The 21,156-nt window shown below is 38.2% G+C and overlaps 1 protein-coding gene across 1 annotated transcript; it reads left to right on the plus strand.

Moving 5' to 3' along the window:
• Nucleotides 1–201: 201 nt before the first annotated feature.
• Nucleotides 202–20,755, plus strand: LOC117303721 (S-adenosylmethionine synthase-like). Its single transcript, XM_033788019.1, has 9 exons — nt 202–379; nt 6,019–6,096; nt 6,720–6,842; nt 8,905–9,017; nt 11,360–11,503; nt 12,414–12,621; nt 13,193–13,386; nt 16,976–17,109; nt 17,676–20,755. The coding sequence occupies exons 1-9, from the start codon at nt 280–282 to the stop codon at nt 17,773–17,775; spliced, it is 1,194 nt and encodes a 397-aa protein (XP_033643910.1). The 5' UTR covers nt 202–279; the 3' UTR covers nt 17,776–20,755.
• Nucleotides 20,756–21,156: the final 401 nt, after the last annotated feature.

The raw sequence follows: 21,156 nt of genomic DNA on the forward strand, positions 1-21,156 counted from the left end.
TTATAAAAGTATTTTTTTGTATTTTTTTAATATTTTAAAGATAAATTTATTAAATTATTATTATTTATACTGAAAATAAAAATATAAAATAAACATAATTTCGCCGTGTGGCGTTTGACCAATCAGAGACGTCGTCGTGTTGCACCTGACCCATTTTACATGGCCACAAAAATCGACCGTTCTCAGACAATCATTCTTTTGGTGAGCGGGTCGCAGCCGATACACACGTGGAAAAGAGACAACGCTCGTTGCGTTCAACACAACACAACAAACGTCCAAATGCCTATGCTTGAGAACAACCACAACAACGTCGACATGAATGAAGACGACGCAAACACCTTCCTGTTCACCTCTGAATCTGTTGGTGAAGGACACCCTGGTAAGCAAGCAAATTAAACTTTAAGGATTTGCTGGGTCCATTTTCTTAATGGAACTGTATCGTTTTATTTCGTGTGAAAAAGTGGGCGAAGTTCTTTACTATCCGGGGTGTCGAGTTGAGTTGCATCATTTGTGATTGTCATTTGATGATGTGTGAACTCACTTGAAGTCTAGAGAGCATGCATTCCGTGCGTGCAATGTGTGTTGTTTTAACTGTAAATGAAACAACACATCATTGATGAACCACAATTGTTGCACTTGCAGTTGGTATTTTGAGTATGTACTGTTGTTTGCTGACCAACTGTTTGTATTTGCTTGGAATACACTGCAAGAAGATTACTGATCAGTGAGGCGTGTCCAAATGAGCAGAGACATGATGACAGGGAAAAGTTTCCGCATGGCGCCACCACTTTTTCATCCGATATGAAATAATATAGTATCTAATTTACCTCATTGATATATCCCTTTTTGTAAAAATGAGTGAAAAAGTGGTGGCGCCATACGGAAAGTTATCCGATGACAGAAGAACAGTTTTTGAATTCTTGCAAACTTGAAATTGTTGGTAATTTTTTTCTCAACTATGAACCTAGTGTAAAATGTCCTGATGCAACTGCCACGTTGAATTCATCATAATGTAAAAAACTATCTTGTTTACCCAAATGAGATGGCAGTCCGATGCAGAAATTTTTCCCAAACTGCAGTTTGTCAAAACCATTTTTTTTTAAAGGGTTAATGTTGTTTGAACCCTTGACGAAAAGAGGGGAATCCCATAGCAGTCCCTTAACATGAACTGTTAACCAACTTGTTTACAGTGGAAAATTATTATCTGAGAAGTGGCAATGTTGTGTGCACACGTGTAAATTACTGAGAGCAAATAGTGCATTTTGCTGCTTCTATAATCTCTATTCATTTTTTAAGTAGGCGTAGTTGGGCTTAGAGCCAGTGGACACTTTCGGTAAACAGTGTTGTCCAAGGCCCACACGTGTATCACAACATATAAAATAACAAACCTAAGAAAATTTAGGCTCAATCGGTCATTGGAGTCGAGAGAAAATAACGGGAAAACCCACCCTTGTTTCCGAACGTTTCGCCGTGTCATGACATGTGTTTACTTTAAATCCGTAGTTCTCGTTGTCGAGAATTGATAATTGTTTTAATGTTTTCTCAAAAAGGAAAGTATTTCATGGAATAATATTTCAAGAGAAGTCTTTTACCATTACCTTCTGTAAACCCTGTAAGTTATTTGTAAATCTGTGAATTTTTATTTTTTTCTGTTCCAAAAGTGTATAGGGGCCTAATGGCTTTAACATAATCAACTACATGTTGCATTCATGCATAATCTCCATGTAGAATAGGCCTGCTTAGAAACTACAAACAATCAATGACTGGCACAACTTTTATCATGCACTGACAATGGGAGAGCCTTCTACTCTGACTTAAATGAAACACACCCATTTTGTCCCCTCAAAAAAATTGCAGATCTGAATGCAACTCTTAAAAAAAACATCATGTCAGTTGGCGTTTGTCACGATTTTCTTCAAACCCCCTTCAGTCTGCAAATTCTTGTTAAGTTGTAAGCAATCACCAAAGGGAGAGGGAAATAATTAATAGAGTAACTAGTTCAATGTAGGAAAGCAGCCCTATTTCTTTAGAAAAAGCTGATGGACTTGGGAAATAAAATGCTAATCGTGCCGTGCAGTCACTTAAAAAGTTAAAGGTAAACCCTGCCCATTATCATTGCTGATGTAACAATAAAAAGCAGTCGTTGTGTGACGTTGTGTTGTCCATAAAATAATCCCCATAATATCACTATTTGAGTCCCTTCCTCACTGCATTTCGGGTCAAGGACATGATTTGGGTATACATTATTGCTTGCGAGGCCATCCAGTAGAACCACGTTATGATGGAGAAAACACCCAGTCACCCTTAAACAGGAAGAGTAATGGTTAGCTTAACATTTGCTGAGCTGATATCATCAGGGTCTGCATTTTCTACCTTTTCTGTGAAAAAAAGGTAGAATATGTTTTCCATTTGGCTTGAGGGAATTGCTCTTGCTCTATTCAATACTTAAAGGGAGGGTACACGTTTGGTAGTTACTCAAAACAAATATTAACTTAAAAACTGACTTGGTAATAAGCATTGGGGAGCTGTTGATAGTATAAAACATTGTGGGAAATGACTCCCTTTGAAGTAACTTATTTTTCGAGAAAGAGGTAATTTCTCACTAAAATAAGGCAAGGGTGTTTTTCTCTTAATTTCCTTGCAACGTTGATGACCAATTTAGCCCACATTTTCACAGGCTTGATATTTTATGGTTATGATGGGATAAACCAAGTGAGAAGACTGGTCTTTGACAATTACCAAGCGTGTACCTTCCCTTTAAAGCATTCAATGTTTGCATAGGATCCTCTGTTTGTACAGTATGGAAACTCTAACGGCTTATAGAACAGTAGGCCTACTACCCTGGGAGTGGCATTTAAAATGGGACATGACTTTGCAAATTTTGTGTTGCCTTTTGGCTTTAGAAGGTGATTATTCTGTTCTTGATGGAAATAAATATGTGCGAAACGTACTACGCTTGTTCACAAATTTGTGAAACAAAAGTTCTACCTGGTAACAGTTTTATAGCTAGATTTATTTGTAAAATTTATATTTCTTTGAGGGGAGGTGGTTGGGGTTGCCCCCATGTTTTTACCTATTTGTTATTGACGTCCGAACGAATGTCATGTTTCAAATTTCGCTGAAAGGGTATCAAAGAAAAAATTTAATTTAAGACCAATTTAACTTGATGTTGGAGACTTTTCCCCCACTTTTGTGGGGACTCGGAAAATGAGTGGATCGCAAAAGTTATTTGACCTTTGAGCCCCTACTCCAAACAAAAACCGGATCAATCTATCAACCAAACCAGCTTAAACCCGAGTGACACGCACCCTTGTTCATAAATATTACATAACAGCTTTGTGAACTTTATGAATACAATGGTTTGTCTGAATCACGCATGTATGATTCAAAGTTGTGCTTTTCTGATATATTGATGATAATCAGTGTTGTAGCTAGACCAATTTTAGTGTTGGGCTTTAAATTTAATTTAGTCCGGCAAGGGCGAGGGTTTCACAAAATAATTCATGATTAGATATGGGGCTAAATGTGCAAGCTTTGGGAATCCTGTGCTGGGCAGCACAGTGTAATTTGCTCAGAGTGCTTGGCGAAGTTGGTTAGTTCTTTGCAGGCCCGCCCAGCACCGCTGACAGCCTACCATACAGGGCCCAATTTCATGGCCCTGCTTACCGCCGAATTCTGCGCTTACGATCACGATTCCTCGCTTACTTGCAAGCGTTGAATTTCCACGCTAGCCTTGTAAGCGTAGAATGCCTAGTAACGTGGAGTACGCACACGCAGAAGCCAAAATTTGCTGCTAACCCGTGAAATAGGCTTGCCATAAGCACAGAATTTCCTGCTTCCGTAAGTGCGGATTCTGTGCTTGCGGTAAGCAGAGCCATGAAATTGGGCCCTGGTGATAAACAGATGCTTCATCATGCTGGTTAAATGGTGAATTCTGGTTTGGTGGATGTTCACTGTATTGACTTTTGAGTGTGATGTACATTGTATCTTGTGTTACAATTAACAATTTACTCTAGCCCAATGTACTCTACTCCTGTAGGGGCAAGGTGTTTTCCTATATCAGTGGATGAGAGAAATGTAAATTTGAGTATTTCAAGAGGCACCAAGGCCAGACTCCTGGGCATGGAGACAATTGGCTCTTTCCATGAAATAATGCTAATTACATTCCTTTCATGCGTTCAGACACTATGGGTTGTGCACTAGGGGTAGGCATAATAGTGTTTACGTCGTTGCCTCCTTTTTTGCCAACCAATTAGAGTGTGTGCGCATTCAATGTGCAATAACATATTTTTGGGGGAGTTATTGCGACAATGCACTTCCTAGAAGTATCAGGCCTGCAGGATATTCTGATTGCATGGGATCTGTTATTTATTGCAAAATAGAAGTGAAAGTAAAATCGTGATTTATGAGTAGTTTGTCAACACCATTGGACACCGTATTTCCGATCAGGACTTTCCCCCCCAAAATTGCACATGATGGTACGCTGTCATTTCATCCTGATAATTTGATACAGTTGCGTCATGATACACCAGGATCTTTCTAATTGTTCCATTCATGTTGGCAGTACATGGTTTGAACTTAGGAAAACTTTACTGTTAGAGCAGGACTTGAACCAATGACCTCCAGTTTAAAGACACTGGACACTATTGGTATATTGTCAAAGACTAGTCAGTTTTAAGTCTTCACAGTGTGTATTCAACATATGCATAAAATAACAAACCTGTGAAAATTTGAGCTCAACTGGTCGCCGAAGTTGCGAGATAATAATGAAAGAAAAAGCATCTTTGTCACACAAAGTTGTGTGCTTTCAGATGCTTGATTTCGAGACCTCAAATTCTAAATCTGAGGTCTCAAAATCAAATTTTTGGAAAATGACTTCTTTCTTAAAACTACATTGCTTCAGAGGGAGCCGTTTCTCACAATGTTTTATACTATCAACCCTTAACCTCTCTTAAATTTACTTCCACCATGCAAAGTTTCAAATCCCACTAGCTTAACACACTTGTTGTACACAGAAGTAAATTATGTGTACCCCTCCCCCATTAAATCATGTTAAGAATCCCTGATAAATCCTGTAAAGAATCAATGAAGACACTGCATAGAGCACTGGAAATGCTTACAAGTGCTTTAGCTCTATAGCTCACCGAGATAGTAAACTGCCCAGACAGGTTTTTAAAGCAGCCGTTACGTATTGGTTCGTTATTAGTTTTCAATTATTTAAAGCCATTGGACCCTTTCGGTAAACAGTGTTGTCCAAGGCCCACACTTAGTGTACCACAACTTCTATATCAAATAACAAACCTGTTAAAATTTAGGCTCAATCGGTCATCGGAGTCGGGAGAAAACAACGGAAAAACCCACCCTTGTTTCCGCGCGTTTCGCCGTGTCATGACATGTGTTTCAAATAAATCCGTAATTCTCGTTAACGAGAATTTATATTGTTTTGCTGTATTCTCAAAAAGTAAAGCATTTCATGGAATAATATTTCAAGAGAAGCCTTTCACCATTGCCTTCTGTAAACCCTGTAAGTTATTTGTAAATCTGTGAACTTTTTTTTTTTTCTGAACCGAAAGGGTCCAATGGCTTTAAAAGGGTGTGCGCAATATTGGTACAAATGAAAAAGTGTTTTTAAAGGATTTATGCATCAGTTTCTGTTGCCAATAATGTATGCTGGGGTTGTTGCTAGACCAATTTGAGTGGTGGACTTGGAATCAATTTTTTTTAAAGTCCATCAAGCGCAAGCAGATCAACAAAATTCATGTTTAATTATGGTGTCGTCATTGTGGATGTGCAATTAAAACTGTACTGGGTGGCACAGTGTATTTTGCTCTGAGTGTTGGGCAAAATTCTTTAGTTCCAGGCTGGCCAGTCGGGCAAGTCTACCTATTGTGGCTTCAAGGTTGCAAATGTGCAGATCTTCTTCCTCCCAGAAGCAAAAAGAACACAAAAAACATTGGTAAACAGTTGCAAGAATATGAAAATAATGTATTTTCTCTACCCTTTCTTTTTTGTACACAGATAAGATATGTGACCAAGTCAGCGATGCTGTACTGGATGCCCACTTGGCCGGTGATCCCATGGCCAAGGTAGCCTGTGGTAAGCACTGTCAATTCAAGTTATTTTTTAAGTAATCTTCAATTAGATTCATATGACTGAACGTCCGGCATGAGTGAAAATTGCTTTGCACTCCCTGTTGATAACAGTTTGCCTGGCCTTGAAGAGGGTGCGTGACAGACTTACTGGTAGAAAACAATGAAGTTTTTTTGTACAGAGGAGGGAGAGTCAAATATCTTGAAAATATACTGTACAGTGTATTGTTTTATTCTTGTTTATTTTTTTCTGTGCGTTGTCCTCAAACGAAGACAGGTGACTAACTAACTAACAGATTCACTGGCATGTATGCTTCATTTTTGAAAGGGCAAGGGGACTTGGGCATTTTCTCCTTGGTATAGGGCACCCTGAAGAAATTATAAATTTCTACTGGAGCTTTTCAACGGCATCAAGGCAACGACCAAGGGGGCACGGAGCCAATCACCTGCCTTACTCCGTTAAGTTTCATGCTTGAGATTATTGTTTTCAAAGTATTTTTCAGGGATTATTTAACTACCCAATATGACCCGCGAGCCAAACAAATTCTCTTTCCAAAGCAGGTAAAAAGTAGTTTCCACATTAGATGGTTTTAATACATGTTGACTTTATTTTCAATTCCTCCCTCTCAGAAACGGCCACCAAAACGGGAATGATCATGATTTTGGGAGAGATCTCATCGAATGCCGTTGTTGATTACCAGAAAATTGTCAGAGACACCGTCAAGCACATTGGCTATGACAGCTCTGAAAAAGGTAAGAATCATCAAATGGTCGCCAAGCATTTTTATTGGTGAGACAAAGCGTGGTCTTGACATAGCAATAGTTCTTCAATTGATGTTGTTTGTGCAAAGATGGTGGGGAAAGGTTGGTCTGAAATTTGGTGTCATCTTCTTTCAATTTCGAGGGGACAATACCTCTAAAATACAACGAGTGGTTGTACTCCATTATAATAGTTATTTGATTTATTGACTTGCTGGTTTATTTGTTTGGAGTTTGGTGTTATCTGTTTAAACTGCTTATCTTATGGAACTTGTACCAACTGGTTTGATATTGTTATCGGTTTATATTTAATGTGCATAATGTGATTACTTCGTGACAGAGATTGCATTGTGTGGGTTCATATTTTGGTAGTGTGTATACACAATTATCAACAACAGTTTATTGGCCAGTTCTACGGGCATTGGATTTCCCAAGGTTTTTTTCTCCCGAGGTTTTTCTTTCCCGATTTCAGAGAAATAGAAGCCTGTATCAGCCTTGTGATGATTTTTGTTGATGTCAGGATTTGATCAAAGTCTGATTGAGCCTTCAAGATTTCTTGAAAGAAGTTTTAGAAGCAGTTTACCAAATGGTACAAAGAAATAGTCCACCTTGTGTGTAGAGCTGTGGTTGTGTATTTCTGGTGATGCACATGGTCTGTAAACCTCATGAATTGTTTTATTGGAGGTTTTCGGTCTAGAATAAGGGAGGAACCCCAATCCATAAGCAGGGGTTTTCACATTCAGCAAATCTTGTTTCTGCTGTATAGACCTATTAAATTAAGCACCCAATATTCCATTTGAAACTGACTAGACTAAACTCAACACAAACTGGCACCAACGAAGTTGAGAAACTCATACAAAATTTGCAGAGTTTTTTATTTCTTGATAAGCCCCTTTCACATGAGAGAAATGTAGCAAGGGTCCCTTGTGTGAAAGGTCAACAATTTTGTGTACTGTCAAAGTTTTTTTGCAAAATCTTGTCACATTTTACAACCATACTAAAATTAAGCAAGGGACCCAAGTTAAATTGCTGTCACGTGAGTTGCACTAAAGTTGTTAACAATTTAAAATGTGCGTGGTTTGCATTCTTTCTCACGTGGCCGTAGCCAACCAAGCCTGTGTGAAGTACCCCCTACTTGTGTTGCGTCTATTATTCCATGTAATGTGTCTCTAGGCCAGCTCCATGCGTTAACATTGTAGAGCTCACTGTTTCACCCAAATCTTTGATTTGCATCACTGATCATGCATGGTCGGGTACACTTTGATCCAACAGGAAAGCTATAGGCAGAAGCATGCCTCAAAATAATCCTCGGAACCCCCAACATTTTACATGGTGCCCTGGGCTTTTTCTGTGGTGCCCTTTGCAAAGGCGCACCACAGAAGAACTGCTGTGCCCCTTCAAGAATAAGGAAATAAAAGGGTAGCAACGAGTTTTTTAACGGCCGTTCAAAACAGGCATGGTCGTTGCCGTGTGATAAAGGCTTGAGCCAAAGGCGGGGGCCTTTATCCACACGACAAGGTTTAAAACAGCCGTTAAAGAACAAGTTACTACTCTTTTATTCCCATTTATAAATGCTTTTTTGGTTAAAAGGCGGGATAAAGTAAGAAACTATGTAAAACTTATCCGTTTCCGATGTGCTTAAGCTCTGTACGTCCGTGTATTGCATTGTTATGACTAAGACGCCTATTTCTGATAGTTTCCGGATTCATTTCGTTCACGTAGGCCCTAGAGTCTAGGTGCAAGACGTTCTCGTTTTCCTTCACACACAGCGCGGCCAACTCACCGACAGCGCCCGCATCGCCCGAAACAAGAAACGTTTTGAACAAGAAACGTTTTGAACAAGAAACATCTTGCCCCAAGACTAGGTTATAAACAGAGCTCCAGCTGGTCACTATCAACCATTTAAACACCCCCATGTGGCGCGCACTCCACCGATAGGAATAGCGAAACTGTCAGAGGTATTTATGAATGAACTTTAAGGGCTGCAGTAGACATCATAAACTGGTTTCTATGAGAACATGAATTGTTAATAAACAGCACTGTATCTTTAAACCAGGTTTCGACTCTGAGACGTGCAACGTGCTGGTAGCTATCGAGCAACAGTCCAGAGAAATCGCCGAATCAGTTCACATCAACAAAGCTGAGGAAGACATTGGTGCCGGAGATCAAGTAAGTGGGAACATAGATCAGGGATGAGATTGTTCAGACTTTTGGCTGAATTTAGACTTTATATGTCGGCCTGGTGAAGAAAAATAGACAATATTTGTTTCCACAAATTAAGAAACCTGCTCATTGGTCTACTTCTCTAGTGCTTTGGATACTGTTTCCAAAAGCTCCTTGGAATCTATAACCCCAGGGGTTACCAAACAGTAGAAATGCCAACATTTCAACATACCTTTGAATTTGTATCCAAGTTTCAGACTTTTTCGTTAAGTAATGACTCTCATCTCTGATTGATAGATTATGTCGTCTGCCACCTCTACCATTTTACCCTTAAGCTTTCATGGTTTTTCTGAGTAATAGATTGTTGGCTTACATGCAAGATGTCTGCTAAATAAAAGGAATCCAGACTTATTACATCGAAACATCTGGACAAAAATTACTGGGCAGGCTCAAGCTTCTTTCTGCATGGCACTCAATTTGATGATGAGACTTAATACAAACATATTGATGAAGGGTTTTGAGAAGAATCTAGTGTTTGCCGATAAATTTATAAAATTTTAATATTGGGTGCATGGAGTTTTCTCCAAAATTGATCCACTTGCATGAAATTTCTTTACTTTGTAGTCTGCTGTACAACATTCCCATACAGCAACTCTTTAAAGCAAATGCCTCTGTTTTTCTCCCTTTGCAACTAGAAAAATTCTGGGGATTTTTGTAGATGAGTTAAAACGAAACCTGTAATGAGTTAAACCGAAACCTGTAGGTTTTGGTTTATTTGTTATCAGTTTTTTAGATCGTACATATAAACAAAGAGAGTATTATTTTACATTTCCTTGTAAGTTGCAGGAAGTATGTAACATAAGTAGGGAAGTCCCACTTTGACAAAGGTTTAGGGTGGTGACCTCTTGCACAAGGCACATTGCACTACATGTGCCTATCCTGTCTCCAACTTTTGAGTCGAAATGTACGCAAAGGAAAATGACCCAAACATAAGTTTGCATAAGTGATAAATTGGTGAACTTCATGAAGATTTGTTTGCTTTCATTTTCATTTGTTAAGTTATTAACTAAGAGAGGTTGGCAGTAACATCATGTGAATATCTCTTTTGAGTAGTGCTGGTTCTTAAAAGAACCGAGTTCTGGTTCTTCAAAGAACCGGTGGTTGACTACTCATCATGTTACAGCTAACCTCTGTTAGTTAAAATATTTCTACCATGCAAAGTTTCAAATCTTTCTTGTTAAAGGGAAGGTACATGTTTGGTAATTGTCAAAGACCAGTCTTCTCACTTGGTGTATCCCAACATTCCCATACAGCAACTCTTTAAAGCAAATGCCTCTGTTTTTCTCCCTTTGCAACTAGAAAAATTCTGGGGATTTTTGTAGATGAGTTAAAACGAAACCTGTAATGAGTTAAACCGAAACCTGTAGGTTTTGGTTTATTTGTTATCAGTTTTTTAGATCGTACATATAAACAAAGAGAGTATTATTTTACATTTCCTTGTAAGTTGCAGGAAGTATGTAACATAAGTAGGGAAGTCCCACTTTGACAAAGGTTTAGGGTGGTGACCTCTTGCACAAGGCACATTGCACTACATGTGCCTATCCTGTCTCCAACTTTTGAGTCGAAATGTACGCAAAGGAAAATGACCCAAACATAAGTTTGCATAAGTGATAAATTGGTGAACTTCATGAAGATTTGTTTGCTTTCATTTTCATTTGTTAAGTTATTAACTAAGAGAGGTTGGCAGTAACATCATGTGAATATCTCTTTTGAGTAGTGCTGGTTCTTAAAAGAACCGAGTTCTGGTTCTTCAAAGAACCGGTGGTTGACTACTCATCATGTTACAGCTAACCTCTGTTAGTTAAAATATTTCTACCATGCAAAGTTTCAAATCTTTCTTGTTAAAGGGAAGGTACATGTTTGGTAATTGTCAAAGACCAGTCTTCTCACTTGGTGTATCCCAACATAAGCATTATAAAATAACAAGCCTGTGAAAATTTGGGTAAATTTGTCATCGAAGTTGCGAGAAAATGGTGAGAGAAAAAACACCCTTGTTGGACAAGTTTTTGTGCTTTCAGATAGGAATAAAAGACTTCTGGCTGACAGTATTTTATTATTTGAGTGAGAAATAACCTCTTTCTCAAAATCTATGCTACTTCAGAGGGAGCCGTTTCCCACAATGTTTTATACTATCAACAGCTCTCCATTGCTCGTTACCGAGTAAGTTTTAAGTTAATATTTGTTTTGAGTAATTACCAAACGTGTACCTTCCCTTTAAGCTATTGTGAATCTTTGACTCGCCTTTAATTTTTGTTTCTCTTTCTCTCTCTTCCTTCTCCGTGATTTAGGGTTTAATGTTTGGCTATGCCACGGACGAGACAGAAGAGCTAATGCCCCTGACTGTTGTACTCGCACATGGGTTGACGAGAAAGATGGCTGAACTCAGAAAAAACAAAACTCTACCCTTCTTGAGGCCCGACAGTAAATCACAGGTAAGGTCAGGGAAATAATAACCTAAAAAACTTCCAGTATTTATTGTATTATTCAGAAATTGTAAACTTCCAATTGTATTAATGGAATAGTGAGAACGTTCTAGTTACTGTGCCTTGAACACCCTGAAGGGTTTATATGTGCGTATTAAAGGTCTTTAGTATTATTGTTAATGGGAGACTTTCTGGGACGATAGAGGGCAGCAGACTTACCGGGTAAATCCATTGTTCTCAGAATTATGCGCATGTTCAGAACTACGTAAACAATGGAAATTTACCCGGTATGTCTGCTGCCACCTAGCGTTGGAAAGTCTCCTATTGGACCGGTTTAGGATTCCAGCAGTCTGATGGCTATCGAGCGTGTGGCCACGGGAGTGTTCATTTTTGTGTAGAACAAGTTTGTCAATGCTCACACAGACAGATTTGACAGTCATTGAACCACTTTGTGCGAGTTTAATTCGGACGGAATTGTTTTTGTATTCTGTAATGAAAGCAGTTACACTGATTTGGATGTGTAGTTTTTCCCTTTAATTTTTCTTCATCCTATTTGAAAATGTGTTTTTTGTAGTTAATGTGTGCTTGGATCTAGTGTTTTTTGTTTTTGTTTTTTTAAATTGTTTTATAAATGAATGTGCAATGTTTTTCTGTGTAAATTTTCTGTAGATTGTTATTAGCTGGGATCCATGGGAGATCAATGAGTTTTTCTTACTGAATGGATTTCCCATGATAATGAAGAAATAAATAAATAAATAAATTTAGGGGTCATCCCAAAAAACTGATAGCTCAGTTGGTAGGGCGCTGGAACATTAATCGGGTGTTTGTTGATTCAAATCACACTGTCATAAATTTGTCTTTGGTCAACCCCAATTCAATGTGATTCAATAATAACATGTTCCCTGTTTCATTCCTGCAGGTCACCGTTGAATACAAGACAATTAAGGGTCACCTAGAAGCCCTACGTGTACACACAGTGGTCATCTCCACACAGCACGACCCCGACATCTCCCAAGAGCAGCTACAGAAGGCGTTGAAAGACAAGGTCATTGACTCCGTCATTCCAGCCAAGTATCTTGACGACAACACAGTGTATCATCTTAACCCATCGGGAAGTTTTGTCATTGGTACGTCAACATTCATGACTTGTAATTAAAACGAAATCGGATGAGTCTTGGCATGACGAGGTAGCTTCCTTTACTTAAGGTTTAAGGGAAGGAAGTTGACATTGAAAGCAATTTAAGGGAGAGTATGATAGGAATCACTTTTAAAATTCTAACCTCGACTGGTCTTTGGGTGTTTTAAAAGGTGGGAAGGTATTGCATTCTGTTCTTCCAGCCAAGCTCCTACTTGATGATACCCATGCCTACCCCCTTGCAGACTGTGAAGGGGGTAGCTCCCGAGTAGGTTGCAACATGCCTCTGGTGTCATTCGATTTTGGTCATAAGCCCAAATCAGCGTAGTCCTCGCCTTAAAGTGGTCATTAGACCTTGTGATGTTCGGTCTCATAAATAAAAATTCACAGTTAAAAATGCCATCGGACCACTGTTAAGGGAGACCACTGAAAACAGAGACATGGTTGTCACTTTGCATTGATGAACATCTCATGTTTTGAATCGATGAACCTTGTGTGTAATATTCCAAACGCTATAAAGACATTTCTTTGTCCACTTCTCCCAAACCCATCTTTTATCCCAGGTGGTCCTAAGGGTGATGCTGGTCTAACAGGGCGTAAGATTATTGTAGATACGTACGGTGGGTGGGGTGCCCACGGTGGAGGTGCTTTCTCTGGCAAGGACGTCAGTAAGGTGGATCGGTCCGCTGCCTACGCTGCTCGCTGGGTCGCCAAGTCACTGGTAGCCGCTAAGCTGTGTAAAAGGGTTCTTGTACAGGTAAGAGTTCAATCTCAATCGCTTTTCATACTTCTTGTGAATGCAAATGCAAGGCAAATTGTTACGCCACAGGGCTGTTTTCGCAGCAAATGTTTCGCAGGAGTTGAGCACTTTTATACCGATGCAAATTATTCGCTGCAAATTTGTGACGTCAAAATTTGCAGGCAGTGTGAACTGGGCTTTAGAGTAAGTCCTGTTTTCCAAAATGTCAACAGGCATTGAAATAAACCACGGCACCAACAGTAATTGCTGTGGTGCCCTGTGCTTTTGTTGTGGTGCCCCCCTGCAAGGTTCCAATATGAACTACATTTTCTCCATAGAGGTTTTCCTTACCAGAGGAAAATTGCTGTGCCCCTTACAAGAGCGAAGTGTCAAGAGACACTTTGCTGGTAACAGAAAATAAATGTAACCCATTTGCAGAAGCACCTTCCTAAAATACATCCTGCAATGCATCATTGGAAATGGAGTATTGGTATTGTGGAAAAAATTACTGACAATTTTATTTCATTAGAACATGCACAACTAACTGGTATAAGTTGTTTTATTTTCTAAAAGTCTTCCGCTAATTTACACTGTGCTACAACATGCACTGAAACTTGTTGAAAAAAAAAAGCCCACAGCTCATAAACTATACATGCTCCCTAAAATCTGCCCTAGTTTTAAACATTTTAATCATATCTTTATCTTTGTAATGGAAGCAGTTACAACCAGTTTATTAGTTTTATCAAGTTCAATTCACAGGCAAAGTTTATTATTCCTATCTGAAAAGGAAGAAATGGGCCTATGGACTTAATAGCTGTAAATTTGCATCGGGGATAAAGAAAATTAATTTTTGGTCTTTTACCCATATACACCGATGTGTGTAGCATTGTATACTCAGTACTTTCCCGAGTCCTGTGAAAAAAATCACAGGCATTTTACTCGGGTGGGATTCAAACCCAAGGACTATGGACATTATGAACAAGAAGGTCGCACAGTTTTAGATGGTTTACAGGGCAATTTTTTAGGCAATGTGTGTACGGCTTGTGCTAAGAGCAAATGCTGTATTATTGATAAGTTTAGGAGAACTGCTCCTGAAAATAATTAGTAAACTTAGGCGGTTCTGGATATATAATAAAATGAAATAGCGCTCTCCAAATCTCTTTCTCATAGCAATATGAATAGAATCACTGTAAAATAATGTTTGCTTCGTTTGGGAGTTGATGCAAATCATTGAATTTGAGTAAGATCCTGCTGCACTAAAAAAAAAACACCAATCTCCGTGCAAATCCTTCAACACTGTGAACCTTTATATGACAGGTGAATAAACTTACATGAAAAACGATTGACTCGGTCATGCAAGCACCGGAGTGTTTTCCCCTAACCTACCCTAAAATAGAAAAAAATCTGGTTACATCCAGTTCCATTGCAAAGCAAGGGTTAGTTCATTCATACATTTGTCAAGACCTACTTGTGTACAATCAAAGTATAATCAATGAAATGAGGTTCATACAGCGATAACATTGACACAGCTCGTCAATGCTAAACTCAACGAGAATATTATTTAATGGGACCAACATGCAACTGCACTCTATCGCACAAAGAACTAGGCACAACAAATAACAAACGATGGCGCAAATAAGTACAAAGGTAAATAATTTAGACAAGACTGATCTTGTGCGCACACAGAAACTGGTGTAAGCTGGTCAGAACTGGTTCTCACAACTCTAACAATGGGAATATTTGTTGTGCATCAGCTGATGCTCTTGACGAGGACAAAATAAAGTCAAATTTATGCCATTAAAAAGGATAAATGGAAGAAGAAAAAAACAGCTGTTCCTAAGTTCAAAAGTTGAGAGCGGATTGTGACCTCGTAAGATTGTACACAAATAGTACAAATCGCAACCAATCGTGTACTAAATCATGGACTTAAATGAACAATAACTATAAGTATTGCAAAACCCTACTTGATAGTGAGTAATGGGGAGCTGTTGATAGTTTAAAACATTGTGAGAAACAGCTCCCTCTGAAGTATTGTAGTTTTCGAGAAAGAAGTAATTTTCCACGAATTTGATTTCAAGACCTCGGATTAGATTTTGAGGTTTCGAAATCAAGCATCTGACATGTCTGAAAGCACACAATTTTGTGTGACAATGGTGTTTTTTCTTTCAATATTATCTCGCAACATCGACAACTAGTTGAGCTCACTTTTGAGGTTCGTTGTTTTATGCATATACATGTGTGTAGAGATACACCAAGTGAGAAGACGGGTCTTTGAAAATTACCAATAGTGTCCAGTGTCTTTAAAGGGTCGTTAAGAATTCCTGAGTCTCAGAAATGGTTCTTTTTGCAAGCCAAAACTAGAGAATTGGACCGTATGCAACACACTACAGACACCCAACTTTTAACCTGTTTGGGTTTAATGCAAACTCTGTCCACCACTCAATTGTGACACGCCTCCTACATGTCATAACACCATCACTATTTATTTGATCAATCTATCAAGGCATCTGTTTGTGTGGGTGCATGTTGCCTAATCAGTTGATAAGATTCTGGCCAGTGTCAATAAAACACTCCAAAGTTCAAGTAGGCACAAGCCACCCCTCTACCCATTGTTACTTGGTGTCTTACTATGTACATCGAGTATGTTTTGGGTATACACAGTAAACTACAATAGTATTGACTAAAACCTTCAAAATGTACATAAAGGTGCCATTAAGTTGGCCCAGGAATTCTGGTTGTTTGCAACCCCCCACTCCCTGTCCATGTTGTTAGTGTCTTGCTCCTGCGTTCTAATTCAAAATTCTTCTTTGAGCCACTGCTTGGTTTCGTTGACTAGCCTGCAATTTTCCTGGTCAAATATCAAGTCTTTGGGTAGCGCTTTTGAAGAACTTCTATTTTAACAAACAACAAAACTTTTTTAAATTTATTTAATTGATGGGTGGTTGTTGCTTAACATCAGATACTCCCTGATTAGAAAACAAACCTTAAAAAAAGCTCTTTCTCATGAAATAATCTCTTGAAGTGTAGAGTGCACCTTTTACTATGTGTGCAAATTGGCACCAGCAGAATGCTATTGTTGAAATTGTTTGCAGTTTCCATGTGTCAGTTCAAGAAACTGACAGAGTTCATGAGAAATCTGAGATCATCTGCTTGGTCAGATTAGAACGGTTGTTGTGATATTATGATTAAGTTGTCAAAACTTGTGAACACAAATCTGTTCCTGGATTCGTAGAAATGAACTAGCACTACCAGTGGCAGTGTTTTTTTCTTCTTCACCTTTAAAGGTTTTTGTTTAGATACTTTTTTTCTGATTTCTCAAATGACTGCTCTATGTTCCGATAAACCCTCATGGGTATGGGTTAGGGTTAGGATTGGAAAAATACATTAGGCAGGGCTTAAATTTGAGGGAAAGTCCACAAGCTTTTTTTTTAAAGCAAAAATTAATTACTTGAACTGAAATGTTTGTACAAGACCATAATCAAAACAAGAAAAAACTTTCCGAGTCCTGAACATCAAGAAATATTTGTTTTTGTCATTTCCCTTGCATTTGTGTGAAATACATGTACTTGTTAAACTAAAGAATATTCTTGTGATTTTGTTTCTCAAGGTTTCCTACGCAATTGGTGTCTCGGAACCTCTTTCAATCTTTGTGAGTTCATACGGAACGTCTGACAAGTCGGAGAAGGAGCTACTTAAAATCATCAATGACAATTTTGATCTGCGCCCTGGCGCCATCATCAAGTAAGAATAATTAGTTTAGAAGCTTAAAGGAGGGTCATACATTGGTTTTTGTCAACGCAATGCTTATATACAAGCAACATAATCAAGAAAGATGCAGTAAAGTCGGCTGTTAATGTGTTCAGCTGAATACAGTGCCTCTGAGAAAACGACAAATAAAAACTGTCTACCTGTATTTTCACAAGAATGCAAATCCAGTCACATTTAGCTTGGTGGCAGGCAAGGCCACAACATTCACAAACCTCAGAAATCTTAAGAAGAAAAAAATGTATCATGCATGAGTCATTTCTCAAAATCCAATTTTTGAGAGGTGAAAAATTGTCCAAACCATTTATCTTTTAAGGGAATACAAAACTGAATTTGACCTACATGTAAGAGCCCGCTTTGAACCATATTTCAATACATTGCCACTTTGTTGTTTGGTTTACCTGAGCATTGTCAGAAAAATGCACCAATTCAATATGGAGATCAAATTCATCATTATTAAATGTTCTAGATTTCAAATGTATTACTTTAACAAATTTGAAGTTCTCTCTAATGATAAATTAATTGTGTTTCTTATGAATCAGGGAGCTTGACCTTCGTCGCCCAATCTACTTCAAGACGGCATCCTACGGCCACTTCAAGGAAGGGTTCCCATGGGAAGTGCCCAAGAAACTTGTCTTGTAAATAATCAACTTCTCTGAAGGAACTGGACACTGTTGGTTTCTCAACGATTGGACATGACATGAAGAGTCTTTTTACTTTCTCCGAATCTGAGAAACAAAACTAAATATATATCTTACAGTCAGCTTTTTAGACTTTCGGTGGAGATTTGTGACGGTCACAAGAGCGGGACTATTCAAGCAGCCTCATCCCATGTTATTTGCTGTATACGGATCTAACTTGAGGACCTAAAACGTATCTCTGCGGGACATCTACATGAACTGGAGACTTTACCCTTCTTGGCCGTTTTGTGAGTTTTAATGTACCAGGAGCCCACGGGTGATTCTGTTAGCTCGCACACATGCCTCTGTTATATTAACTAGCATTAAGGTCTCAAGAGGGGTATTTTTGTTTTTTAAATTGACCAAAGCAGATCTGTACCCTATCAAAGGGGAATTATTCTGTTGAGCGCATATCACCAAAAGCAAACAATCGCTTATCTAATTAAGAAATCCTCTAATGTTACATCAGGCAAATCCTAATTCATGGACGTCTGATTCTGTGATATTAAAGTTGGTGGCAGGAGTAATTTATATTCAAGGCTAAAATACTTATTAACTGGATGGAGAAATGGACTCTGAAACATGTACGGACATTGGTTGTAAAAAAAAAACCACAGCTTCGGCGCTAAGTCTCGACTTTTCTAAAACTGGTGTCGAAAGTACGCATTTGAGTTCTATCCAAGCTGCAGTCGGTTTCACTTGCGCAACAACTATGGAGCAACTTGCGCCATAAACATTGCACAAGTGGACTTACGCAGTTGCGTAAAGTTTTGTGAAATCAGCTTATGGTGTCCGAGTTGTGGTTTTTAAACTTACCTTTGGAATTATGTAAATGAGGACAGTTTTGATCAACTTGGTAGAAAACAAAAAGTATCTGCACAAGGGTGTAAGGGACTTGTAAGTAATTGTTAGAAACATGTCTAACTGTAGGCAAAGTATACCTTTGGTTTTTGGAACCAGTGTTTTAATCCTATAAAAATGTAGATATATACAATAAACCTAACCCGTGAACATTTCATTTTAAAAGGAGTATTTGGCCGAGAATTGGGATTGGATAGTGAAAAGTACATGCAGAAAAGAATACTCCATAATTTGAATAAACAATCTGAGAAATGTTTCATGCAGAAACATTTCGCGGATTGAAATGTTTTTGAATCCCTTTTACTTAAACCACATTCCTTTTAGAAGGAAATTGTGCCTAAAATGCTATACACGATCAGCAGCTGCAGTGCTTGTTACCAAGTTAGTTGTTACCAAGTTAGTTTCATACGGTCTTTAGTATCTTTGAGTAATTACCAAAGGTACACCATGCTGATCCCTTTTGTCCATTAATTTTAGCGGACTGAACCAACTAGTGGGGTTTTTGTTTCCCACTTTTGGAAGAGTTACTTTCCATAAAAGTGTGCACAAAGGTTGAAGTCTTGAAAAAAACGTGGTGGAAGGTTGTGTTATTTTTAATAGAATCAAAAGATTTTAGGCAAATGTGATTTGGAGGTGACAATCAGATTGGCAATCGTGTATGTTGGCAATCTAGTTACACTAGTGGATTGCTAAGGCAATGAGTAGTATTTCTAGTATTTCAATTGTTTAGAAGGAGTTGGTGACAGCAGAGGTTAGTCATTGTTAGTTGTACATTTTAGTGACGCAAGTGCCTTGGCCATCCAACTGGTGTTGTGATGTGTTGTGGAATGTGTGTTTCAAATCTTGGTTTAAAGCTTTCCTGGCTACATGTGCCCTTGAGCATCATAATTACTTCTCTGCACCCAGAAGTGGATTTAGGTTTGATATTACTGTTGTATTAATCTGTCCGAACTCATGACCAAATATGTGTTGTTTTGCCTTCTGTACCCTGTAAGTCAACTGCTGTTAAGGATTATGTTAAAGGAGAAGTCAAGTTTGAAATCCACTTTAGGTAAATGAATATCCCTGCACCACCCCAGGCCCAAGTATGGGACTGGGCTAAACAAATGTTACACTATCGCAAATCCCTTTAAGAGAAGATGAGTGATGCTACATTGCTAATTTTTTCTTCTATACTGAAAACAGCTGAATCCTTCTTCCCATGTCAATTGTTCAAAGCCTTTATTTTCCAGCTGCCTAGTCTAACACGAAAGTATGGTGGCGGGATTTTTATACATTGTAAAACTGTACAAATTTTGTCTTGATGTAGTAATGAAATTAACAACATTCCAAGTTAACAATTGGAACCTCATGAAATTGTATTGTGAATAAAATGCTTACAACATCGATGAATATGGTGGGAGAATTATCGCCTACGATGTAAAAAATAGTTTGTAGTGCCTCTTTCAGTATTTGATTATTGCTTGGGTTTGATTTCCTTTCATTCTGTTTGACTTTGTGCCGTTCCATATGACATTCCTAATGTGCTGTGTTGAGATCAGGGCCAATAGCCCTGCTTAACGGTAAGGAAATTTCCCTGCTTGCTATAGCAGAAAAATGTGCTGAAGCGCAAGTGTATTTCACAGGTTGAAAAGAAAACTTGGCAGCCAGTGTGCACTCGTTAGCTTGTTCTTATAGATTTGCGTTGTTTAGTCAATATTTTCATACAATGAGTATGCTTTCCAAGTGCCTACAGTCAGCAGCAATGTGAAATGGAAACACGTGCTGTAAGCACAAAAAGACGTTAATCAGCATTGTGAAATTGGACCCAGTACACCCTGGCAGTATTGAGTTCATAAATGATGGCAGACTTGTACTCCATGACCTTGTCTTGTGAAATAAAGGTGTGCGATTTTTCCTGATTTTAGGAAATATTGAGGTTCAGTCTTAAAATAATAAATTCTCTTTAAAAGAAATTTCAGTTAAAAAACGAATGTTACGAATGTTGACCTAAAAAGCAAATAAGTTATGTTTGAGGAGTACTTACCGATTGTTTTTGTGGCTACCAAAATGCAATGATTTAACTTCACCGCTTTGTGGCTTTTTATTGAATGTTGTACATGTTTATCTTTATTTAAACGGAATATGCATAGTCTTGACCTTTAAAAAGTACATATTACATTTACTTCATGTCTGTAGATAATGCACCATTGAGTTGATGTCCTGTGCACAGTGTTGTCCTATCTTTATAAAATGGCGTCTCTACAGGCTTCATTGTAAAAGGCAGTTGTAAAATAGCAGCTTTACAAGCTTTTACATTAATATCAATACATGTATCTCAAAACATGTACATGTACAAGCAATTTTCAAGGTAACAAATAACAAGCACTATAAAATAATTTAGTAAAAAGAAACTGATCTTGGGGAAACTTTGTAAGTTTCACAATTTTAAAAAGGTGAATGTTGTATTAATACAAAAAGGCTGATGATTGTTAATTTGTTA

Source organism: Asterias rubens, chromosome 20 (genome assembly GCF_902459465.1).
Source record: "Asterias rubens chromosome 20, eAstRub1.3, whole genome shotgun sequence".
Classification (NCBI taxonomy): Eukaryota; Metazoa; Echinodermata; class Asteroidea; order Forcipulatida; family Asteriidae; genus Asterias; species Asterias rubens.